Raw genomic sequence first — 26,776 nt, forward strand, 5'->3', positions numbered from 1 at the left:
CTCCTTTTGCATTTATTCTCTTACTTCAAAAGACAGTCATATTCACTTCCCTGGTTCCTTTTTCAATGGAAGGAAAAAAGGATGGAATTTATGCCAACCACAAATAGATTCACCTGTGTAAAGATTTCTACAGGTAATTAGGGGGATCAGAGATCTACCCGCTACCTTTGTTGTATTGTGGGACTAGGGACACTATCTCTGTAATGTAAATCATCTGCTTACTCCTGACTCTTATAAAATAATAATTCTAATAGCAGCATTGTGTTCATTTAGTCTATCTCTGGTATTAGTTTATGGCACAGGTGGAGATCGTAATATAAAATCCATAAACATAAATAGACACTGGTTACTTGACTATTCCAGCTTCCCATTTAGACATTTATTTTTTTATGTAAACCTGTTACTACAATCAGTATTATTTTATTATTTATTGCCTGTCTGCCTTTGGAAGGGCTACATACAGCCCCTCAGGCGGCTTTGCAACCTGATTCTAACCCATGGAGCATGGTTAGAGCCCAAAATTGGGACGCATAAATATACAATGAAGTCAAAATGACCAGTTCTCTTAGTAAACAGCAGCTCCAGAAAAGGAGAAATGCGTTTGGGCATATGTGTAATTCCCTTGTCCAGTTTAGTAGTGTCTCTCAGAGATGTTTTCCAACAGTGTTTCAGAAACTGGATTAAAATAGGTGAGCGGTCGGACTGTTTGACTCAAACAGGACAAATAGACTAATAAAACATGCACAGAGCATAAAGAGGTATACTGAGGTGATAGGTTCAACATACTGTTCTGTTCTGAATTATAATTTTGTACCAGGGAGATTGACTCTTGTTTGTGTCATGTGCTAAGATCTTCTTATAGCTAGCTGAAGTAGAGCTTTCCAGTCCCCCACATTGCTCCTTATATTTGCCTCCAGTCCTCTGCTGGAACAGTCTTAGTCATCAATCCCTTACAATTGTTTTAGTACACCATTTTAACTTTTACCCATTTTTGGTAAGCTTCATAAAAGAGTGTAAATGCTTGCTGTGTACAATGTGGAAAAAGACTCGGTAAATATTGTGTAAGAGGTTGGCTAGGATGCAGGTGAAGAGGGGAAAGTCTTCAATATATGAGAACAGATTTCACTGTCAACACATAGACTTTGCAGTCTTTCCAGAAGCAGCATGTTCATGTTAGATGAGGGCTAGGAAAAGAAAAACAATGCTGAAATAAACATAACAAAAGCAAAACAGTAAAACACTGTATCATGCTCTGTGCAGAATTTTTCTGAATCCTAAAATCTTGTTAAATTTTAAAACTGTATCTATTTCCAATTAGACTTCTGAATTATTCAGTGTAAGCTGACTTTATATTGCAAGGAGGAGGGGGGGTACTATCTATTTTGATTGTTGTTTCTAAGGGATTTCTAGCAAATACGCATTTTTATGGTGACAGGATTTATCCTCACCACCATGAGTGGTTAGCTCTACAAGGTTTTTGTCTCCTAGTGCTTGCATCCATTTTGAGAAGACTCTAATCTGTTCTGTAAATAGTAGGAATCTCACAGCTCACAGCTTTAAACAATCTCTCCCTCTGTTACTTAAAGGAAAGGTCCCTGTTTTATATAAGCCACTCGTGAGCAATTAGGAAACGTATAAACAATTCTGTCATATAATGACAGAATTATGTAGTTTGCAAATATATTTAATTAAAAATGTGAAGCCAAAACAAAGGGAATCAACATTCTCATATCTAAGTCTGGTGGATTCTGCCCTCGTCAAGAACATATTTGCTATCTGACTAGCAGTACTGCTCATCTCAAAGGATTTGTCTAGCTCAACAGAGGTGATAAAGTCCAGTATAGCTAATGAAACTTTAGTACAGTTAGTTACATGCAAGATAACCTATCTCACTTGTTTATTCAAAACATACATAGAGACAAATCTAAGTCCATTCCTGCCTAGAACTACCTTGTGTAACTAGTCATTAAATTGTTCACTATAAAGGGAATATGTTCTCAAAGAGACAGAGCTTCTTACAGCCCTTTCTTCGTTACCATCTATAAAACACAGTCTTCTTAAGCATCTGTTGATGCTTTGGCTACACGTGCAGAGGGCCATGCTTCACAAATGCTCCTTTCGTGGATCTTTATCTTTGGAGTGGCAGTGGTGAAGAAATCTGGAGAATAAACAATGAACAAACAACAACCTCAGATAAAAAAATTATTTAGAACCAAGATTCCTTGCATTGGTTGCCACGTGCAAACAATGTTATCTTGTAGACCAGTGTGCACTTCAAAAATTATGATCATTGGAAAGAAAGCTTCTTTTAGTTGCTAGGATCTATGTAATTGTAAGAATTAAGGACAAGACAGGTCATGACACTGCATTAAGAGGAATGAGTTAAGGGAGTTGGAGGTGGTTGGTTTAGATAGTGCGTGCTTTGTGACATCAGTAGCAAGTTCACTATCTAACTTGGGGGTTTTCAGTGAGAACAGGCATGCAGATGCTTCTTCTAACCACTTTATGTGCACGAGGGAATGCATCCTAGCTGTCATTATCCAATAAGCCAAGAAATTTGAAAGGACTGTATGCTTCCTTTGAGAAGAAATTTGCTTGTTCTATCATAATCTCTAATTCAATCTCAAATACAGTTTTGCAGGAACACAACAAATGTGCCTCCAAACATATTGTCAAAGAGAGGGTTTTTTTTTTCCTTTTTTTAAGTTTCTGATGATCAGTGTTCAGCCAAACCTGATGACCGACAGTAAAGAATTTGCCTGAAACAAGAGTGCATTGTATAATTGAGAGATGCTTGTGTAGAAATCGTGGTTGTTGGTATGTAGCCAGGCACAGTGTGGGGTCTCCTTGGGCAGCTGTAGCATTACATCTCAATCCTACCCTGCAACACCCTGAATATGGTCTACTGGTTAAGCGACTGGCCCTTCAAAGTAACCACTCTTAATAGCCTAACTTGTTCCCGCTACGCTCCACTTGGTGTTTGTTGTAAGAGCACTGATTTCAGTGAAACTGTCTGGAATTCATGGAGATGTCATGAACATTTATTAGTATTTCCATCTAGTTTACTAATTAAAGTGTGTTTCAGCTGTGCATTTTGATGCAAAAAGAGGTACCTAAATTCCCTACTTCTGTAGGGAATACCTACTTCTCTAATAGGAAGATTCTGAGAAACGAAGGTCATGTCAGTCTGATCTTCTTCCCTTCATGCATTAACATGTTTGTCATACCCCCAACTTTGAACTAGAGGGACACAAAACAGCAGGGGTGCTGGGTCATTAAGAATAAAAACTGCAGGAGTTTCTATAGATGGAGTGTGCTGTCTCTTCTCTCTTGCATGAATGTACAGCAAATCTTGCATATTGAACAGTGCAATTCTCCCCCGGTTTAAAAAAGCAAGTTTCTGATTCTAGTCGTACCATATATATCGTAAGACTTAGGCAAGCTACATGTTGGAACTGTTTGAGAATATATATCTGTCTTTAGATTCTAGGGAGTGGGAAGAAGAGTGGAAAAGGAGTGGTGTGGTCGATTCCTTATAAGAACATCGTGGTTCAGGAATGTGTTTCATTCCCAATGGAAAAGGAGCTTGATTTCAGTTTTGTCTTTAGAAAACGTATGCTCAAGCCGCAAAATCCCAGCAGCTTTTAACACCCAGTTTGACATAACTGACAGTCTGTTCTCAGGAGGAGACTCAGCAGATCTGGGATAGTGCAGGGTTTGCAGAGTCTGATAAATATGCATTGGCAGTGCTGCACAGAGGGAGGCTTGTAGAATAAGTTCTTAGTCCTAGTCTGCAACTTTCCTGCTTTCTTTCTTGGTCATCTAGTTCCTAATTATAACAGATTTTATAAATCTGTTGCAGGGTTAAAAACAAAAAATACGTATTAGTCAATTTAACACAGCCAAGCTCATATTGCTGTGTCCTCAGTGCAACTTAACTTCAGTTTTTCCAAAGCAAAAGACTAAACACTAAAAATAGTGGGTCAAATCGGCAAAATGAAATGTAACTGCTTTTGGAAACTGCATATAGTAGTATGCAAAGCATCTGCGTTTCTTTGTCAAAGCTGTGGGTAATAACTCTCCTTGAAACTTTGGCAACTACCAGTCCAAACTACATTTGTAATTTTCAATGTTTCACTTCGTTTCTGAAAATTGTAAAGCTTAGAGTGCCATAGAAGCAGCCCATGAGTTACAGTTTCATATCGCAAAGATCATTTCTGTCTCTGCTTAGGTAAGTCTTAAGTAAGAGCTAAAATGGTTTTTAGTGTACTCTTTATCTTTTCCAAAGACATGCTAAACGCCATGTTTCATTTGGGAACAAAGGCCAAAATTACACAATTATAACAAGTTGCTGGCAGTTAGGTCAGCCTGAGAATCTGTGAAAAATTACCTTCTCTTTTGTGCCAGCAAATACTGGCTTGTTTTTTTTTTCTTTTTTCCTGTGTTACTCACTCTTCTTTGGAGAAAACATTATGAGTACTTCTTCAGCTGCATGCTTCATCTATCATATAGGAATAGGGGCATAGTAATGGTGGTGGTTTTCTTAGTGTAAACAAAACCAGACAACCAGACAAATGCTTCTTAATACAAAGTAGCCTCTTGGCTTCAAGTAGGTTGCTTATGAATTTAAAGTTCAGCATAAGTCTAAGCTTTTATAAGATTAGGGTATGAAACTATGTTATACATTGCCGTATGTACAATAAATGTGGGGTTTTTTTCTTGGAACAAGTAGAATAAGGCAAACCAAATGAAAATCTGAATTAGATAAAAAGTATGACATGTAATTTCCAAGTAAGAGTCACAAGTCAACACTGGCTGGTAATTAAAGCTTATGTAATCTAATGGCTGTATTCCATGGAGACCACTTTGCCTTAATGGAATTAATTTGAGAATTTAAAACCTCTGTCATGATTTCCAACTTTTCTAATATTCAGTCTGTTTTGTGGGAGATTGTTCTGGCAAAACGTATAAAGCGTGTACTTGTTTCTCTGATCCATATAGATTCATCAATAATACACACTTTTTGTATTTTCTAGTTGTCATAACAGTGGAGGCATCACGGAGAAAGCAATGTTTAAAAAAAAATAAAATCTGCCCATGAAATCTCTTATTATTTCCCAAAGTGCTTCTATAAGTTAACAAAAAGCAAAAAGATCCATGAACGAGGCAGCTAGTGAATCTTTAAGATCTGTCCAATAGTTTGGGGAGCATTTTAATCAATACTGGATGTGAAGAGGTATGAAAAATCTTAATGATTTTAACATTAAAATTCTCCCTATATGAAAAAGGGATTGTCATATGGGCATTAGGAAAAAAAAAATACTTCCCAAGCTACCTTTTATAATTTCTGTTTGAAGCCCTTGTAACCATTTGTTACAGATATAAAAGGTATTACCTTGTTGTGCTTCCCTTAATAAAGTATAGGTTTTGGAAATAAACCCCCTGGGCTACTGACCTTTTTATATGCTTAGAAAATAAAATTCCTCTGTTGTGGAGATAGAACTGTGCAACCAAGCAGCTGCTTTTTAAATTGCTTACATTTGAGCTATAGAATAATCTGAAAGAGAAGAGTGAGCCTTGGTTCAGTACTCCCTTTTTCAATTGTAGATTTTTGCATTTAAGTCTGTGGCAGTGGCTATTCAAAAAGAATGGACCACAAATGCTTGAGCAAGCGGGTCAAAACTCTGATGAAGGATGAGAAGTTTTGAAATACAAAGATAAGACATGATGATTTAAAAAAAAAAAAATTGAAATGGGTACCTTGGAATGGGCTCCTAAATTCATAATCTGACTTTTAAAATTACTGGTTTCTTTACAGTTTACTAACTTCATAGAATCTCAGCAATTCTAAAAATGAGAGCATTCATTTCAGCTTCTATATTTAGGCCTAAGAGCCTATACTTTAGCATCCATGCTTAAAAATCTTGGGCAGAATATCATTTCATTCACTTTTGAGGAAAGCAATTTAAGACAATAAATGGGTGCTCTTTACGTATGGTTTACTTTGTCAGATATCATTCTGATTTTAAGATAAGTGGAAATAATTTAATACGTGAAGATTTGCAGCTTTCTAAATCAAGTGGTTAAAACCTTGACTTTCCACTGATGGGAAATACTGATACTTTGAAAAGGAGTTCTTATGCATTAAGACATTAGAGCATCAGCATTTTCCATGTAGCAGAAAATGTGAAAAGTTGTAGTTCATAAAAGTTTAGATGTTCAGATCTTTGAGGTGAATGAGATTAAGTATTTCTGGAACTTGAGAGAAATTCTCTGGCTGTTTCAGTATCTGCTTTTATAGTGGGGAAAATAGAAGACCTGGTGCTCAGAATTCAAGAGCTGTCTGTTCTGAAACCTGGGATACTAGAAACCTTGACTTCACAAATTCATATGAATACTGGTAATTTTCTAAACCCTATTGATTTTGTAGGTGAAGTTTATAAAATCTCTCATATATTGACCTTTCTTATTCCATAGTTGCATATACTGTCACCATTTACAGTAGAGTACTTTCTAGCAGTACAAGATACTACCGACCTCTACTGTGTGTGGATCTTCCATTCTGTTGACATGACCAGTGGAACATGAGTTATATGGGGTAATATATGCATTAAAAGTAAACACAAGACACAACTGTGCTCTGAGTTAGTTAGAGAAATTCAAGTCAAAGGAAGTCCATCTCATGTTTAGAGTGAGAGAAGAGAAAGTTTATATTAGTCATCCCTTCCTCTGAGACCTGATTCCAGGTTCCCTTCAACCCAAGAAAGATGTCTTGCACTGAAGTCCTGAGCCTCAAGGAATTGGAAAAAATCTGTTGAGTCATCTCATTAGCTCCCCTGCTATTGCAGGAGCCAACCTTATTGAGACCCTTTTCACAACTTCATCTACCTTCACAACAGAATGAAATTGGGTTTTTCTTTAACCAGAGCATCATATTTTTCAAGTTTCATGCCACTCAGTTTCCACTAGCAAACTTCGGTGTCTTCAGCTTCTCGTTTCTTCAAAGGCCATGCCACCCTTCCTTGTATACCCAAGTGAGGGACTCAAGCCTCCCTCTGGAAGACTCAGGTATCAGCCCCCACCTTTCTCAAAATTTTTAAACTGTAGCTTCTAAATGTCTGTAAAGAATAGCTTTCCACATGGCTATCCCTTCACTTATCATAGGAGCAATAGGATTTGATTTTAGTTTTATAAACCCCATATCCCAAAATAGCTCTGTCATGGACGAAGACCAGTCTGAAGAATGGAATAGTTTTCACTTACATCAAATGGTACAGCAAAACATCTGAGTCTAATTATATGTCGCTTTCAGTGGAATCCCTTACAATACCCTGATTGTCACCCCTAATTCTTAGAGCCAGTGATTCGGCCGTGTTAGCAAATAATGATGACTTCCCTTTCTCATATGTCTTAAGAAAGACTTCTCATCCTACAGAATCTCTTCTGTATCTTTTACAGTGGATGTTGTTTGATCTTTAAGCTTCTGAACTTGCTTCATAAACATTCTGAGGCAATCCTTGTCTTTTAGGCTTTGCATATTACAGAGACCAGAAGAGGTAAAACATGTCATCTGTGTGTATGCTAGTACTGTTACTTTCAGAAGGTCTTACAAGTTTGAGTCTGTGCTCTGTTGGCTTCTAGCACCATGCTAAACCTCACATTTCACATAACTAAAATCTCGTCTGGAGTAAAATTTTGTGTGGATGATGCACATTTAGTTGTAGATGTCAGTGGGTCAGTGTTTTGGGGATGTATTTTTGTAAGTGATAATCTTCTGCTTTTCCTCTGACACATACTTTCCTTCCAGCTGAATATCTACCATGAGGCTAACAACTTGAAAGAGATTTCTGTGTAGGAGTACAACTACTCCTTTTTTCTTTTTCCCAGTAGGAGCTGAACTAAAGAAAATGTCACCCTCTTGTTCCCATTTAAGTTTCATACACTTTGGGTCATTCAGATAAGTATAAACTGCTACTGAAGATCTGAGTCTTTGTATCAGATTTTTTCTTTTCAACTAGTGTGTTTCATCTTGAAATTTTATATCAGTTCCATTTAACTAAATGATGGATTGAAAGTGATATAGCTTTCTTGTTTTTGACTGATTTTTTACTCTTCTTATTCTACTTTGCAGTATCTAGATAAATGACCCTGGAAAAAGGGAAAGAAGTTACTAAAGAACACCAACTGGGGAATAGTTCTACCAGATACTGGCCTCAGCCCCTGCTAAGCAGAGGGACCTGTGTAGGATATGTATGTTGATACTCGACACCTATTTGCCTAGAGATATTGCTTTGCCAGTACCCAAAGCCACTGATGTTGTACTTTGTTTCTCTTGGCCTTTTCTCTGCTAATGAAATGTATTTCTTTATCACTGCTATTTCCCGATATTTTCTTGGCAAGGTGCCTGGTTGCTGCGGAATCTGCATGAGCCAGGATGTCCTCCTCTTCTCTCCTGCTGGGCTGGTGAAGCAGTTATAATTGTTGTGATCCCTTTAGCTTGGTAATGGGACACTCAGCAGCTGGCAGCCTTCACCTTTCCCTCTTCCCCAGTCATTCCAGGGCAAGCTGGAGATTGAAAGACCTTTGCCTTTTTGGAAAGCAATGTTTTGGGTATAGTTAAACATAGATCAGATGTGGGTTTCTTCTGCTGTCGTGATTAGCTCATACATAAGGCTTCTAACCAGCACGTAACATGTAAGCACATTATTTGAATCATGGTGCCCCTGAAGCCCATACAACACCTTCACTGGCATCCAGGGGTATTGGATCTCAGGTGTAGTATTTCTAACTGCAAAATCCAGCCATATATTGCTTCTCACAACAATCTCTTGTTTCTGCTGAGTGGTGTGTTATGATCTTACGAACCGTTATATATATTTTTACATTTTCTTGTGGACTTTGTTAAGTGAGAAACAGTATTACTCATCAAAGCAAGAAGAATAGCATTAAAGAGAAAGGCACATTTTGTCTAATAATGCAGGAAATGGAGAAAGAAATAATAAGCTCAAAAGTTTAATGGGAGTACATTGTCCTGAACTAACATAGATTCCTTCACTTCTTGTTCACACAGAAGAATGTAGTAGCATCAGTCATCTTCCACTTTAACCAGCATCTGACACTAAATGCTTCTCTTTCTAGATGAAAAATATCAGATAACAAGTATACACTGATTTATCTTTACAAATTTCACATAAATAAAGCTCTACTATTCTGCCATAGGAATTGAAGAAAGGTTGAGCCAATGCTAAAGTCTGCATGAACCATCTGTCTTCTTAGTGGCTTTTGAAACTCTGTCCTTCCCTGCTGACTTGGAAGTTTGCTAAGCTAGGGATAAACACAGAAAACTACACATCACAACTAACTTCCGCTGGCAAATTTTCCTACTCCTGCCACAGAAGTTGAGTAAAGATCAGACTTTGTTGTTTACTGTCCCTTCAAGAAAGCAGCTAAAACATGGTATTTGTGATGTCTAAGTTCACATTACTGTTGAAAACTCCATATGCTTTGTCAAACGATGCCAGTCTTGCTGATACTGGCTTCATTCATCTTGTTTTGAAGCTTTTCACTTAGCTCAAGTCTTGTAACAGAGGTGAACCCACAGCTGGTGTTTTTGGAGGAAAATAATTCTTCCTCCTTTTCTTCAACCCTCCCTCTTTCTTAGCAACAGGGATGTGGGGAAATTTACAATTTCCATTCTACTTACTGTGCCAGTACCTAGAAGGCACTCACCTGGAACACCTGATTTTGTGTTCCCATAGGACAGCTGTTGATGCCCCAAGTTTGCTTTGTTGAAAAGATCTGTGTAAACTCACTGGTCCTGGAATTTCACCTCATTCAGATGATTAGCTTTTAACCTTCCTTTCTACCCCTACTTCTCCACAGAAAACTGGTCGTACCACAAAGATAAATTAGCAGGTTGACCTAGAAAATGAAAGCAATCAGTTTCACAGCTCAAGTCCCCAAATGGGATTAACTTGACCTTCTTTTAAGGAGCTGGCAGAAGGGACCAGATCCTTAGCTGTTGTAAATAATCACATTCCACTGAAGTCAGGGGAGCTATGTTTATTTACAACCACCCAGAAACTGGTCCAGTATTTCTATTGCTGTCATGTTTATTCAAATTGTGTCTTAGCATTTTGGCCACAGAGCAGGACTCCACCAAACATGCTGTATGCTTTACCTTGAGACCTTAGACATAGTTAAAGCTTTGTAAGTTCCGATGTTGTCCTTTCACAACAGGAATTAGAAACCTTTAAACTAATGCATTTCTTTCTCTTCTTATATCAGGCGAAACCCACTCCACTTCCACCTCATCGCAGATGCAATTGCCAAACAGATCCTGGCGACTCTGTTCCAGACATGGATGGTCCCTGCTGTGCGCATAGACTTCTATGATGCAGATGAACTCAAGGTAAAGAAAGACAAACACAAATGTTGCTCATACACTTCATGCCATCCCTTTTTTATTCATTTCTCTGGATTGGTGACTTGTGGGAGAACTGCTGGCTAAAATATTCTTCCTGGCTAAAATTAATTTTAACCCACGTGATTGGAATCCCAGTTACACTTAACTAGAAGATACTAAATGGCCAAAATCCGTTCAGTTTCTCCGCTGAGGAGGCATGTTCTTTAGCATCTTAGAATTTTATCTGCTATCAAGAGGTTTCTGGCTGCCCGAGTTGAATTGCATCTGATCACACTATGGTTTGCTAAAGGTACTTCTTTCTAGTAGCAATGGTGGAATTGTAAGTATCTTGTTCAATAAGCCCAAATCTGTTATTGGAAGCACTCAACTTCCCTGCATTCCTTAAGCATGGGTGTGTAACACCGTAAGTGGGCACATTCTGATGAGGTATTAGTACTACATTTTAAAATAGCTGCCTTCTTTATCTGGATGCCCTTTCAAAAGAATGAATATGAAGAGAATTCTAAGGGGGGGTGTGGGGGGGCAGGGTGAAAAAATCAATTACTCAAAGCATAAAGTAATTATCTTTTCATAGTTACGAAGTTTAAATTAGATCACGAAGGCACAGCACTGAGTTTGAGCTGCACATTTTTTAGCTGTGGAGGTAGAATGAAGTAGTCTGATTTTAGCATTTGAGGTTGGTGGCAATAATTTGAATGACTTCCCAGACTGTTCTGGGCAACACCCTGAAACAAGGAAAAAAGCAAAATTTAGCAAATTGCTGTGCTAATTAAAGGGTAAATTCAAAGCACACTGGGTTGTAGAATCTTGAGAACAAAAAGTTGTAGAAAGAAGGAAAAGGCAAAAATTGATCCTTGAGAAAAGTGTTTTGTTTCTGGCTGGTTTTATTTCTTTATTGGTTCTTCTACATGAAACCATAAGCTGGTATTAACCTAATTAGCTTGAGAACTCCCTTCTGTTCTTTAGAGCTTCATAGCAAGGAGGAGGTTTATTCTTGTAAATCTTGTATGTGTCTCTATTACATGTGCTTTTCTGCAAATTGTAGGGTTTTTACAGTGCTTAATTAGCCTCTCAGCTGGGGAAGACAGACCTCTTAGTGTTTTCCTTCTGGTCATTTGGGTATGGTCCAATCTAGTTAAGTAAATAATAACCAAGAGAGCTTACTTCAGTGATCCCAAACTTCCTGATTTATAGGCAAACACTGTGCAGATATGAGGCTACAGAGCAGAGTCTTGCTTTGTTCCTCCCTCTTCCAGTCAGCTTTAATTTTCATATGGCAGGCAACCTAAAGCAACACTGGACTTATCTTGCTTTAGGTTGGGGACCACTTTCGTACTAGATACAGGTACTGATGCATGAATACATTTTTCTAGGTCTGCCACTCTTGCTCGGAGCTCAGCATACTGCATACCAAGCAATTTTCCTGATTTCAGTACCCAAAAAAAACAAGTATAAAGTAGTACTCAGCATAGGTGAATGTGACAGACACTGCCAAAGGACAGCAAAGAGTTGTAAATATAAATGGGGTTTTAAGAAGCCAGGTATGATGCTGGCTCATATCCAGATCATTCTGCAAGTTTTAGCAAAGAAAACAGGAGCGTTTTACAGGCAGCAGTAGGAGCTCATCTCAGTGTTTCCTACATAGCCTCTAGAGAGGATTTAATGATTGGTTTGGGTTCATGTATTTCACCCATACTCTTAAGAACTGTATTATGCTGTCCAGTGTTTCAAAAACACAGAGCTGATGCTGGAATGTTTACTAGAAACTCTACCTTTCTCTAAAGTGACATATGAATACAATGTTACAATACATACTGTGTTTCAGTTTTAATGACTTGCCTTAGTTCTTTTTTGAACATGTAATCAGTGCCAATTGCTGGCATTTTTAACGGATTTAGACAGAACAATAGCTTGAACATTTTCACTTAGCTTTCATTTACCCAGGTTTCATTGTTTTGGAACACAGATGCTACAGAAAACATTTCATTTCATGTTTATTTTTTTCCTTTTTGATATATATGAGCTTCCAGCCTCATACTTCCAATGCAGCAGGAGCTGGCATGTTAGCTCATGCCCTTAAGTCATGGGAAATGTCCTGTTCTGTTCCTGTTCCTGCTCAGACAGTGAAAGGAAGCACATAATGTTAGATCCTCCATAAACAGTATAGATGTTTGGGCTTTTTTCAAGGAGCTGTTTAGAATTACGGCAACAGTTTCCACTAGAGTTTTGTTGGGATTTTTTTTAAAGGCAGAATTTGGAGACTAAAATATTTGGCAACATTTCTTAACATATCCTGCAATTCTTAAAATATTTGCCGTTTAGCATAGAGTTAGGCCAACCAGTGTCCTGAAGGAAGGTGTAGAAAATAAGGCTCTGCAGTAGGTGTTGTTTCTTCGTGGGTTTTAGAGGAAAACTGGATGCTTCACTGCAAGAAAGGGAAGGCAAGGTTCCACTGATTATCCCAGAATTTCTATGGCCCAAAACCAACATGTCTGCTTTGTCTGCTGCTGTGAATTATGCATGTCAAATGTTTCTTTTGAAACTTAGAGAAGACTTATTTTTCCTTTGCAAGGTGTCACATCTGTTCATGCTCATGCTGCACCACAAAGAGCCTGTGTTCATTCTCTCCCTAGCGGCAAGTGCCGCCAAACTAACACCAGCCTGCTTGGAAGAAGGATGGAGCACAGGGAAGGATGGCCAGGGAAAGGCCTATCTTTGCTTGAGGCATGTGATAGGGAATGGGGTGGGAGAGGAGGAGACTTGGCTGTGGAGCTGAGCCACGATAACAGCATCTCTAGGAAAAAGGTCAGCAACAGTTGAGATGGAACCTTTCTGGCTATATTTCTTTTAGACAGCTAGTTTGATGATTTTAACAGCCAGTTCTACTAAGACAATTGTAACCTCCCCCAGCATATCTTGGCCTGTCTCCCTATTGCTTTACCAGTAACCACAAAGGTGATCTGTGGTTAAAAGCTCTCCCTCAGCTTAGAAACTGTTTAGATTGTGAACTGTACTGCCAGTGCAACTCTCTCCCATTAACTAGACTTGCTACATGTGTGTAGTAATCAGCAATAAGCATCCTTGAAGTGTGGGCAGCTGATAATGGTGTCAGTAATTGAGCCATTCCATAGCTGCAGATTTCATTCTTGTTCTACTCAGTATGGCCCACACATAGCTCTTCCAAATTTGTGGGGCCACATATGGCTGTGACTGCAAACTGGAAAGTTACTTGGCAATGGAGATTCACTTTGTATGGTTAAATTAGTTATGTTACTCAGCTTTGGTCCTAATGCAGTAGATGTAGCTATTACAGCAGTGCATCCCACAAAATAACTGGAAGCTGAAAATTGTCTTCTTTGAACATTAAATAAAAGAAAAAAATCATACCTGTGAAACACTGATCTAAAAGACCCATTACAGCAGTGGCTTGCAAATACCAGGCTGCAGGATGTTGTGGTTTATTCAGTTCAGTCTTACATGAAGATACTACAGAGCTAACTATTGAAGATATGCAACATGAGCACTGAGATTCTACACTTCATCGTTCGACGTGGAATCTCATGCCAGTTCACTCGTAGGGAAGTATAGACATTAAACCCGTTGTGATCTGCATTGGCCCAGAGGAGAGGGAGCAGCTGATAAAGCAGTAGTTTGTGTTGTGTGGAATACAGATGAGTTGAAATTGTTTTCCCAGATGTTGTTTGACAGACTGCTGACAACATCAGGTGAGCGAAGGGAAGCAGAAGGTAGAATGAGTAGTTGCCTGCTCTGCTCTGTGTGAATCTTGATGGCCGAAATAAATGTAGTCTCTTCATCACCAGTAAAGCAGAAAATCCATTTCCTTTAAATAGTTCAGCCCACAAGCATGCATGCTGCAAGTGATCTTTGAACTTGGAGGTAGGAATGGTGAATTGGTTTTTGCAGTAGGTGAGCATTTGACCTGGAAACAAAAAGTGGAAAGCTCCATATTTTGCTGCATATATCCACAGTATTCCAGCTTTTACTGTTCCCAGAAACAATAAACCACACATCTCACTGCAAGTGCTGCCTTAGGTGATTTCATATCAGAAATGTTGATGTTTGCACGCTCAAATTCAGTGATGTGATCCAGAGATCAAAACCAAGCTGGGATAAATGTGATGTATGATAAATGTGATATGTGATACTTATGCATACCAAAAGTACCACTTAACTTTAGGCTTTTACTTAAGCATGAGATGAGTCACTCCTTAGCCACTTCCATCTGAACTGGGGAGGTAGTTCACTAGGTCAGACGTTGACATCATTTGGTCAGAAAGATGGGCAAGGGCTAGAAGACTTAAGCAGAATAATAACGTTTAATTATTTAATTATAATTGTAATGTAGCTGGGTCTCAGGGCTGTGCCTATGTGCACTCCCAATGCACTTAAGTTATTAATTCCCAGAGTGGTCCCAGAACTCCCAGGCTAGTCGTCTGCGAAGATGAGATAAAGCATTGGTTTGAGACAGCAGACCAAATTGAAAGGAGGTGATTGACTGAACTGCTGGCTATCTGCACAAGAAGTATTTGACAGATCGACACAAGAGCTGCCCCAGCGGGAATTTCAGGCAGTTCTTGAGATTTCCCAGGCGGTTCCTGCTGTGCCTAGACCAATTTGTATGCTTAAATGTGTTGATTAACATCCTGGGTGGAGAATCTGATTGTCCCAGCGATTCCCAGACAGTTCCTGCTGCAAAGTTAATCAACTGTGCAAAGATAAGACCATCAGTAGAAACAGTTCCAATGTGTAGGTGTGATCATGTAGGACAATGTTTTGTACATTACTTAAGATAGTTAAAAATCTTTGTATGTAGGTTAAGGTGATCTGTAACAATGGATTATACGTGTTTTGCAGTGGTCATGTAAGACCACAGACCCGCTGATCGTAAAAATTGGACAGAACTGTGTTTTAGGGAGTCTCACTGAAGTCTTACTGTTTTTTTATGGAGCTTTTACTTAGGCATCCAACTAAGGTGTCCCTGCAAGTACCGTTACCATGGTGACACCCTTCCTCATCCAGACAGCAACCAGCTGTCCTCTTTGACAACTATATTGTCCACACAAGAGTTACCCTAAGACAGTGATGATTTAAAGTATGCTTGGTTTGTAAGTGTCTGTGCAACCAATGAAAATCAAATCCAATGCCAGGGATTTTTTTTTGCTACCAGTGGAAACATTTCCAATGAATGATAGTATTGATGGAGATGTATGTATCATACATTGCTGTATGCCAGTTTTGGAACCATGTTCAAGCAAACACTTCCAACAGAACTGCAGATCCCGCAATCTGAATATGGAAGAGAGGGACCTCTTTGGCGGGTGGGAAGATGTGAGATTTGGTGGAAAGATTATTTGTTTAGTATTAGTTGTATCAGCTGCAGAAGATAACAATGATAACAATGCTGATAAAGCCTTGAACAACAAAACTGGCCAGCATTCTCCTGCATTCCACCATCTTCCTATTCAAGCACTTCCACTGGATGCTGCAGAATCAGATATTCATAACAGTTTATTTTCACAAGACTAGTGACTGCCTACTAATTATCATGGATTATAACTGTTGGACTATATTTGCATTGCACTGCATGCAGATAATGTATTGTTCAAGGGCAGTGCATGATTGTTTATCTGTTAAATAGTTCACTGTATGCCTCAGAGGCAGACACACAAAGTTATTAAGCAGATGTACGTTACTTTCCTTCTTTCCACTTCATATGCAAGATCTAATTGCTATTAATTCAATACAGGATGTGAAATGCAGCATCTCTTTATGCTTACATTCATTTATGCAGTGGTAGGTATTTAATTAAAATGTTTCTACAGCACTGTGGTTTTGGTCAAATACTGTCACATATTATAATGGACTTGCAATGCTGCTGCATTTCACAAGCCTTTTGTCTTTTTGAAAACTGGCCTACTCCACGTCAGTGAAGTAAGAGGCATAGACTGTTGTTTCTTCCTGCCCTTTCCCTTTCTCTTTTACAGAATTATTTAAAAAAATAATTAAATGCAAATTGAAGATTCCGAATACCAAAATTTATAATCAAAACATTGTACAGGTTTTGATAACTTGTGTGGCTTAGTTTTAGATATGAATTTCCAATTATGATAGAGATTTTGTGTATTTGCTAATGAACATATTGAATACTGACACGTGAAGTCTCAGGTGATGAAATACGCTTGTGGTTATGACACAGTGCTGACACACTAAGAACAGGGTCTTTTATCCATGGTTTTCAATACAGATGACTAGACGTTAACAGATCAGGTTTTGTAAGCCAAGATATTTTCCTCCAGACTGCTTGGGAGGAAATGAGTATCCACCAAGAAACAGATAGCAATTCAAACTCCCCAGCACAGTGGAACCTTTGTGAAGTGGTCAGAATCTATCCATGCAGTCTGAGTAGCCTAAGCTGTACTTCCTCTATCCTCTTGTCCCTCTCTGCACAGAACAAAAAAAGCCATGCAACATTACAAATTATTATTAGATGTGTTTTCTGTTATTACTCAGGCCTAGAATATGAAAAAAGTAATTTTAGATAAAATCACATCTGGTCTTAAATTTATGCCTATTCAAAACAGGCAGTGATGAAAGAAGTGCTGTGGAAATCAGTGAGGCTGGTCAGAAACTGGTCATGAGAATGGGAATCATGGTGCTGTTACTGACTTCCAGCAGTTGTTATCTGCTTAGTGACATCCAGCTTTCATAAGCAGCCTCACTTCTGATTTTGTGGAGGAAGACAAGTTGCCAAAGGTGCAGTAGCTTTTTGGAGATATCTGTGTAATTTCTCCTGAGACTTACAAATGTTGTCACTTAGTTTAAGATTTGGTAATATAAGAATTTGGTGTACTGGGATGAAGCCCAATGTGATGAAAGGAGGTGCATCCTGGGCCACTTTCAAGGGTCCCAGTCTGCCTACATACTGTGTTCTGTTGTGCAGTGCTTCTACTGCACAACTGGCTATTCCAAAAGAAAGCCTCATCCCTGGCTTTTATAACACCTTTATACTGGTGTTTTAGAAACATTGGAATTCTTTGTTTATTTTATAACTTTATCTGTTGTGAGATTCTCTGTATCTCCACCTTATCTTGGCTCTAGGGAAAAGCAGTACATTCACTATGTACTACCTCCACCAAGAAGCCAGGGTAGCTGCTCTTTGTAACTAACATATGTGAAGTGAGGAAAAAGGAGCCAACTCCTTTTTTTGACATCACCCACATTTATATCATAGTATCTGACTGTGACATTTGAATAGCAAGGATTCCTGTTTCACATTTGGCTTCTTAAACATCACTCATTGCAGCAATGTGTTGCACCTTCAGGGAAGGCTATTTTAGCAGAGAATGAGGAAAAGATAAATAACTACACATGAGATTTTCCAAAAATTATTCAGTTTGACAAAATATCCGATGTACCCTGGGAAAAAAAAGAAGTTAAAAACACACTGTTCCTCAAACTGACTGCTGCAACTATTGCTTGTGCTATGTATCCCCATTACAGCAACTGCTTTCTCAGAACTTCATCATCCATCCATGAGAAATGAAAGCATTTTGCTGTGCTAATATGGGACATTTGACATACAGAATTTATTTGACACTTTGATATGCTGTCGTGGTTTAAACAAAGTCGGCCATAAATCACGCAGTCGCTCTCTCACTCCCACCCTTTTTGCCCTCCCCCTGCTCCTGGAGGGACGGAGAGGAGAATCAAAAAGAATGCAACTCCCACGGGTTCAGATAAGAACAGTTTAGTAACTAAGGTATAACACAAATCACTGCTGCTACCACCAATGATAATAATGATAAAGGAAATAACAAGGGAAGAGAATACAACACCTCAGCACCTGCTGACCGATAACTCGCCCCCCTCAGCCTGACCAAGCACCAATCGATACCTAGTCCAACCCCGCAGTCCTAGCCCTTCCAGGTAACTCTCAGTTACATCCTGGGCATGACGTGCTGTGGTATGGAATACCTCTTTGGTCAGTTTGGGTCAGGTGTTCTGTCTCTGCTTCCTCCTGGCTTCCCTCCTCCCTGGCAGAGCATGAGGCTCACAAAGTCCTTGGCCAGGCCAAACATTTGAGCAGTAACTAAAAACATCGGTGCTATCAGCACCATTCCCAGGCCGAAAGTCAAAAAACAGCATGGCACCAGGTACCAGGAAGGAGAAAAAATAACTGCTACTGCTAAACCCAGAACATATGCTTAAGGGTTATAGTTTGTATATCCCTAGTACTTGCTGAGGAGAGTTAATGGTCAGTTTGTGTTCCAGCACAGTTTCCTCTCTTGGCACTAATAGATAAAAAGGCTGGGAAGACATAAAATGACTATGGTCTTAGGTCTTAATGGCTATTTACTTGCTCACAAGGACATAGGACAGACTGTTCAAGGTGTTCCTATTCACTATTGGTATTGATGTGAGCATCTTATAAAAACGTTTAGTGATCCTTGCTTTTAGATTTACAAAGAACTGAAGTACATATATGTCCATGTCTAATGGATAAGCTGAAAAAAGGTAGCAGGCTGGAAGGACTCCAAGAGTATCCTTGATTCACCATGAGGGAGCTGCAATTGTTAGAATTCATTATTTGTAATGTACTTGATGTTGGCTTGTTTCTGAGAAACAAGTGGAATTCAGGGATGTGTTGCATGATAGTTCAGATGTGAGCTCCTTCCCATGGAGAAGTACAGCAGGCAGGGTAAGCAGAAAGTATTCTGAAGGATGAGGGCTGAAATGGTCAGCGTTGTAGTGAAAAATTGTATTCATCTTTACCTGGGCACATCTTTTTGTATGACACTTTTCCACATCACTGGAAATTACAAGCCATGCTGTGTATCTGATGTAGCACGAGCACACAGTGAAGTCACTCTTCTTATAGGTCTGAAACCATCTGAGCCTGGGTAAGGGCATTCAGGCAGATTTGGAGTTTGAGTGCCTGCTTCAAATGGGAAATACGTACTAAGGTTATTAATGAGATGCCACGGAGTCAACTCTTCTTGAGTCAACTTGTTATGAGAACACTTGAATTTCTAAATTGAGTAATTTTATTTGTTAGTAGAGATACCACTTTTCAGATCAAACTGACTTAATCCTGCAGAAGTTTCATTTTCTGATGGTGTGACGCTGGTGTCTAGGTCTCACCCTTTCAGCAATAAAGATGAAAACTCAGTAGCATTTCAGTCCCCTGATAGTTTTCTTATATACTGTTCCATTACTTCAGGTTTGACCCTTTTCACAGTTGAATGGATTCCACAGTTTTTAGCTGATATAGTTGAAAGCCTTTATAAAATGGTTCCATCTGTATTGTTTTAACCAGCCATTTAGGATCAGTGTTCACCAGTCTATCTGACTGCATTTTTATCTGATGGTCCTTAGGGTGAAATTACAAGATTATCTGGAATTAGGGTGACACAGGTGACCTTGGCTCTCACACCAAAAGTTTCAGGGAGTGTAAGAGATACATGCTTTCTACATAGACACTTGATTTAAACACCACTCATGTAAACTCACTGTTATCTCAAGTATTTGACCAATACTTAACCAGAAACTAGGCAAGAAGGTGTCATGAACACCAAGTTCAATATTTCTTGCTTTGAAGGAGCCCAGCTTTCCCGATAATGTCTTTATTTTCTTCAGGTTGTTTCTCTAGTTAGTCTTGCATTATTCAAGAGACATTTTATCTCTTTCTGGTAACAAAGAAAAATAATGCTTCCTCCCTATCCCTCTGTTGCATTTAGTGCTTCTTATACTATGTTATTGTTAGTATTGCTTGTTCTTACTTGTAATACATTTTATCCTTTAATATCCTTTTTATCCCAGATGTATTCCTGGAGCTTTTTTAGTCCTCAGGAGTTCTGATCTATTATAATACCATTGGAGAATAGCACACTGCTTCATATAATTTTTGTTCTCTTCAAGCAATAGTTGCGATATAAGAAGTTTCCACTCTGGCCTCCAGACGTGCAGGATGGAGGATGATTTATTTTCCTGCCAAGTCTTTGCTTTTGCAGAAAACAAGAGACTTAATAATGGGCTATGGCATTTATTCCACCAACTGGATGGATGTGTGTTCTAACCACTGATGGCCTCTTTCTTGGTGCAGCATTTTCAGCTGTGAAAAGTTTCACCAGAACAAGGCTCTGAAGACAGAAACAATGAAAGTTTAGGTTTGGAGAGAGGTGCTTTTACAGGTGAGATGCTGGATAGTAGCTAGTAATTGCCTTCTCAATCATAGAATTAATTCTTTTTTCTCGTATGTATTTGCTATTTTTTTGACTTCATATTAGGACGTCAGTGGTCTGGTGGAGGCTACATTCCCACATACTTTCCAGAAACTGTCACTGGACATAAGGAAAAGGTTCTTCACTGAGGAGGTGGTCAGTCACTGGAACAGGCTCCCCAGGGTCATGATGGTACCAAGCCTGTCAGAGTTCAAGGACCTTCTGGACGTTGCTCTTAGTCATATGGTTTGGTTTCAGCTAGTACTGCAAGGAACAGAGAGTTGGACTCACTGATGCTTACAGATCCCTTCCAACTTTAGGTATTCTTTGATTCTGTGATTCTGTCTTCTGCAACTCTTGTTGCATTGCAGTGCATTCTGTTTTGTATTGGATATAAACAGGATGAGATCTTTCGGTCTCAAAAGGGTGAGAAGTCCTTCCTTCAAAACTTTGGGGCTTTGGTTGGGGATGTTTTGCAAATGATAACTAATATTTTAGACCTGCAGTCTCCTTCCAGGAATTACTTGGTTAATAATAATCAATCACTGTGACTGTTCTGCTACCTTCTTTCATCATCCTTAAAAAAAAAGGGCTCTTGCACAAAATCCATTAGAGGAAAAAAGTCCCACTTCAGATACATTTTTGTATCTGAAGGTACTGTCTGTCCAACATAAGGTGTTTATGCAGGAGAAAGTGCTGCTTTTTATTCTGGACAGTGTGTCTTGATTACACCTGTTTAATATCCTGACAATAGGAAAACTATACATAGAATGACTCTGGGCTTTCACCCCAAGAGCTGCATGGAGTTTTGCCAGAACATATAATGGCTGCAGCATGTATTTGTACAATGGGCATGTATTTGCATAGTTACTAAAATTAAAAAGCTGACAAAATAATATTTTCATGGATTTCTATCTTCCCTGATGGATTAGGACAAAGAGCTGGTTGATTGAGTCCACTGGCAATTAAAACATGCAATTGATCTCTCTTATCTTTCCATACAGGTGAAGTGAGAAGGGCAGCCATGAGTTGCTTTTCACCACTGGCCAGATTCTTGCCAGACCTACCTGTCAGTCAGCTTTTAGCAGAAATGGCTTCTTGCCATTTGATCTAGTCCAGCTTATGTGTCTCTTTTCACTCATTCACTGACAGGAAGAAATAAAAAGGAAAATAAAAAGAAGTTTTTTTCTTCTCTTACAGGGAAGACTGTTTTTTTTTTGCCTCTGCTGAGGAGGTAGGACAGGGAGGCTGGTGTTTGGTTTATTCTCACTGACCTTTGACAGGATGCCCTGACTCTTGTAGGTCTTCCACCCTTGTCTGCCACACTGAAAACATGCAGAGTTGAGACCGAAGGGCCCAAAGGAACAAGAAACAGCACTAACTGAAACTGGCCAGACTTTTCTTTTCTATTCTGCAGTCTCATCTTGCACAAATGAATAGAGAAAAGCAGAGGACATTTAGCACTTTGGAGATAGTGGAGAAAATTAAGACTATCTCAAATGAGAGTGCAGGAAAGAACTCAAGAGTCAAATGGAAACTGTCCGTTTGAGTTTGGGGCTAAGCGAGGAGGGAGGAATAGAAACCTTGTGGAGAAAAGCCAGCCAAAGACTGAGGGAAGGGAGCTAATCCTCAAAGATCCAGGAGGTGAATTACTTTGTGCTTATTTCTTTTCTGAAGAAGCTGTATGGCTGAATGTCTTGTTACCTAAATAGCAGAGACAAAAAAACATCCATTACGCTTATGTAACAGTCTGCAGTCTCATCCATTTAAAGCATGTTGGTTCCAAACATAGAGCATGTCTTAACTCTTAGCACCCTCAGTTAATTTTTTTGTTAAGGAAGTTGTTTTGAAGATGCATTCTTAAATCAGGTTTTTCCCACTTCTCTGCCCTGTGTGTATTGGTGAGAGATTTGCGAAGGAAGAAAAACAACCCAACAAAAAAGAAAAACAAGCATCACTCAGACTGCATTACAGAGTTTGCTACAGAGAGGAGAATTAATTTGCAGTTATTCTTCTTTGCTGTATGCTGATGCTTTTTTGGGAGGTTTTTTGTTCTGCCTTTTTAATATCTAATCTTCCTTTCCAGTTGTGGCTTGTTTCACAGTTTCTGCATTTGCTCTACATTATCCAGGACCTAGAGGTTCAGCTAATCATCCATTTCTATCTCAACCTTTTTGCTCACTGCTATTTGTATCCAGACTTGTTGCACGTATGTGTGGAAGATATCATCTGTTCATAAAGTGAGAGATGAGGTGGAATTCTATTAAAGTCTCCCAAGCTTCTGTGATGAGTAAGAACAACAGCCATGAAGGCCAGCAGAAACAGAAAAATAATTTTAGCAAAAATGTGTAAATTCCCATCTCCTTAGAGTTGTTTCTCAGTGTGAATTATTGTTATTACTGTAAATACTCAGGCACCAGAAATTCTGAATCTAGAAAAGTTACCCAGCTTTGCTGGATTCCTGGTTTCCTTGACAACCATTCATATAAATAGTAAGGACCTGTTATGGGGAGAGGGGGGAATATCAAAACCTGTGAATCACCAGGACAAAATTAAATCCAGGGCTGAAGTTACAAGATATCCAGCAAGCAGAGTCTGTTTTCATGTTTTTAGAGTCTGTTTTCATTTAAATATGGCTCTTCTGTTAATTTTTGCTAGATACCTGACAAGGATGAAGCAAAGGCAGTGATTTTCCAAAGGTGAGATGCAAGGAGATTCCTTTTGACATTCCTTACAGGTGACAATCACCTTCTTTGTCCCAGGCTCTTTGGTCACTTGGAATCAGTCTCTCTTGTGTGATTTTGATTCCTTTTTTTTTCTTACTATTATTTGTAAAAAAGAAATACAGTGTGCTAAAGACAGGCATGACTGCTACCCATATTTAAATGTTATCCTGTGCCCCCCTTCTTTCTCAATGATTCAGTTAACCCAGTCTCAGCAACAAGATATTGATACTGCTTTCCTGGAAGCAAGAGCCTGCTAAAGGAGATCAGCCACATGTCCCTGCAGAGAGTTTAGATATCGTGAGGGACGGTCAGTGTGAAATGGGGAAGATTATCCTGAAAGTATCCCTGATCTGTGCTAGTGCCACTGGAATTGTGACTCAGGTTTCATTTATGTGGGAAGAGGTATGGCAAAAATTTATAGTAGGATGACGTTCTCCCTGTGTGAAACTGAAAAACAGTGATGAGGAAAACTGTACTTTTGGAAATTCAGCTTTCCATCAAGTCATTCATTGCAAGGCTCAGTTAGCATTTCTCTTATTTCAGTCACTGTATTCTAGATTCCAGATATCTTTTTATAGCAAAACCTGGGTGAAAGCCCAAAGGAGGCAGAATTACCTACAGACTGCCTTTTCAACTTCCTCCAGCCTTTTCTGTTTTCTGGCTCCCCCTGTTTGCTGCTGGCTTTTCCCCCCACCATAATGAATCTGCACCCATTAACTCTGAGTGATGGTGGGATTTGGTTCTGTTTGACCCCCTTTTTTAGTCCACCTCTGAAAGGGGTGCATGCAAGTGGCACCTTCTGCCTCCAGGCTTGCTGTTACTCAGCCTGGTGCGTTAGCCCAGCCAGTCTGACCTTCAGGCTCTTGCAAGATACTGGCCTTAGTGATGCTTTTGTAAAGTCAGCTGAGCAGAAATGGTGTCTTTTATTTGGAGTGGGAATGGGGATATTATGTCATAGCTGAGGATTATTTTTATTGATTTTTTTTTTCCAAAGATATCTAGGAAGATGCAGTGAATGTAGTGAGAAAATCAATACAGTATTGAAGGTTGCATTTTTCCAGTGTAAAGTGTTTAAGGACATGCTGCCAGGGAAAACACTTCATCAGCCAAACCTCCCTCATCTTACCACGCTAAACAAGAAGCGCTTTTTGCAGCTCAGGAGGTGCTATGGTGCTATATATTCTGTGGGACAGTAAGGAATTCTATTAAGAAAATGGAAGACAAGAGGGTCTAACAGAAACTTCGTGAAGTTCAACAAGGAGAAGTGTGAAGTCTTGCACCTGGGAACTACACCATGTACCAGTACATGGGCCACCCAGCTGGAAAGCAGCTTGGTGGAAAAGGAGTGGGTGGTCCTGGTGGATACCAGGTTGAACATGAGCCAGCAGTGTATCCTTGTGACAAAGAGAGCTGGTGGTATCCTTGGCTGCGTTGAATAAAGTATTGCCAGCAGGTTGAGGGAGGTGATCCTTCCACTCTACTCAGTTGAGGCTACAGCTGGAGTGTGCTGGGTCAGGTTCTGGGCTCTTCAATACAAGAGAGACATGGGCATACTGGAGAGAGTCCACTGAAGTCAGGTTCACTAAGATGATTAAGGGACTGGAGCACTTCACACATAATGAAAAGCTGAGAAAGCTGGCACTGTTCAGCCTGGAGAAGAGAATGCTCAGGGGGAAACTCATCAATGAATATAAATACCTGAAGGGAGGTGAAGACAGAGTTGTTTTCAGAGGTGCCTAGTGACAGGTCAGGGGACAGTGGGCACAAACTGAAACACAGGAGGTTCCCTCTATAGCTGGGTCCAGACAAACAGGAGTTGTAAATAAGGTATGGCACTCTGCTGCAGGATGTTGTGTTTGCTAAAAACTTACAGGACATAAAAGATCGATGAAATTCACAGGTGAGAAATCTGTCCAAAGTTGTTAACAAAAGAAATACCATCTCTAGCTCCAAAATCTGGTGCAGACTGCTAGATGATAGGAGTATATATGTGGGTGGTATGGCTGTAGAATTTCCCTGTTTTTAAATTCTTCAGTAGGCACCTGCCACCATCCACTATCATATACTGTCTCCTGAGCTCTATGGACTTTTGATCTGACACAGTATAGGCACCTGTAAGTTGTTCATCCTTTCCTGTTGGTCAGTGTTCCTGCTGTCATTCTGTTCATGTTAGTAGTGTTTTCCAAATTTGCTGTCTGCTGAGCCTCAAGAGTCTTTCAAAGAGGCTTAAGATACCTGCCCATGTGCAGATTTTGCTTACAGCTACAGAGCAATCAGTATTCACCTGGGAAGCCTGGGCAAATTCCTGCATCACCTGTTTGTGGGGAAAAAATAGCATACTTAGGGAAAACGGTGTCACTGCGATTCGCTAAAGAAGTACAGTGTAAGAGTTGAAGTCTGGCTGAATGTGTTTGTGATGACTTTGTAGAAGAGTTGTGCTCTTGATCTCAATGTGTGAGCAACCATACTCAAGTGTTTTTAAGAATGAAAATACTTGAGAATGTATACAATTCATTCACAACCAAGAAGGAGCTGCTGTTTCCCCTCTCTCTGTCACAGAAACAGAGAATCATGATTTTAAGTTGTATGTCTCTATTAGATTTCACTTCGTAAAAACAGCAGTTCTGATAACTCTGATGAACGTTTATACAATGGGAGCAACTGTAAAAAAGCTGAGTTAGGATGCACACAGCCACTGTGTTTCAGCCAGCTGTTCCCAGAGGTAATCAGAGCACAGTTACAGAAGACAACATGCTGGTGAAGTATTGCTGGTCACGGAGACTGTTCCTCCTGCTTCTCTGGCATTTACCAGGGTGATCAGTTGTATACAGCATGCAGACTCATGGGCATGTAATTTCTATATTCAGAGCCAGAAGCACCAAATAATTTAGATAATTTAGTGTATTTTTAGTCTTCAATTATGGAAAGAATAAAGATGATTCTGATGAAAGTTCTATACTGAGTAGGTATTATTTCACTTAGCTTACCTAAAAGAATCACTGTCAGCACCAGCTAAATGCCTGTCTTCACTCTCCTCTCATGAACAAAAATCCAGATCTTGAGAGCCAGAGATCCAAGGTGTGCTATTTCTGCTGAACTGAGAATTATACAAATGGCAAAGTGTGTCACACTATTTTGTTTCGCTTTCCTCTTTTACTTTTTTTTTTCTGTTCCTGCCATATCTTATAGGAGTGTTTGTTCTTTGAAGGCAACTCTTATCTAGCTTGTAAAGCAGATGATTCACAGACATTCCAAATATGGGCCATTTTAACTACACTGGAGAGAAAAAGCTGTATTAAGACTTACAGAAAATGTTTAGACAATATTTAGGTAAACGAAATGGCCAAGTGTTACCGGTTATACCAAAGTGGACAGCTTGCAGG

General features: G+C 39.4%; 1 protein-coding gene across 4 annotated transcripts in view; it reads left to right on the plus strand.

Annotated features, from left to right (window-relative positions):
* The window catches only part of LARGE1 (LARGE xylosyl- and glucuronyltransferase 1), a 277,081-nt gene that overhangs the window by 139,584 nt on the left and 110,721 nt on the right, over positions 1 to 26,776 (plus strand). For all 4 annotated transcript variants that reach the window (XM_062602676.1, XM_062602675.1, XM_062602678.1 and 1 more), the window contains one exon: positions 10,288 to 10,411. In XM_062602676.1, coding sequence (XP_062458660.1) covers positions 10,288 to 10,411 — 124 coding nt within the window. The remainder of the gene's footprint in view (positions 1 to 10,287; positions 10,412 to 26,776) is intronic.

This window comes from Pezoporus occidentalis, unplaced genomic scaffold (genome assembly GCF_034315485.1).
Source record: "Pezoporus occidentalis ecotype Australia unplaced genomic scaffold, CSIRO_AGI_Poc_V1 ctg78, whole genome shotgun sequence".
Classification (NCBI taxonomy): domain Eukaryota; kingdom Metazoa; phylum Chordata; class Aves; order Psittaciformes; family Psittacidae; genus Pezoporus; species Pezoporus occidentalis.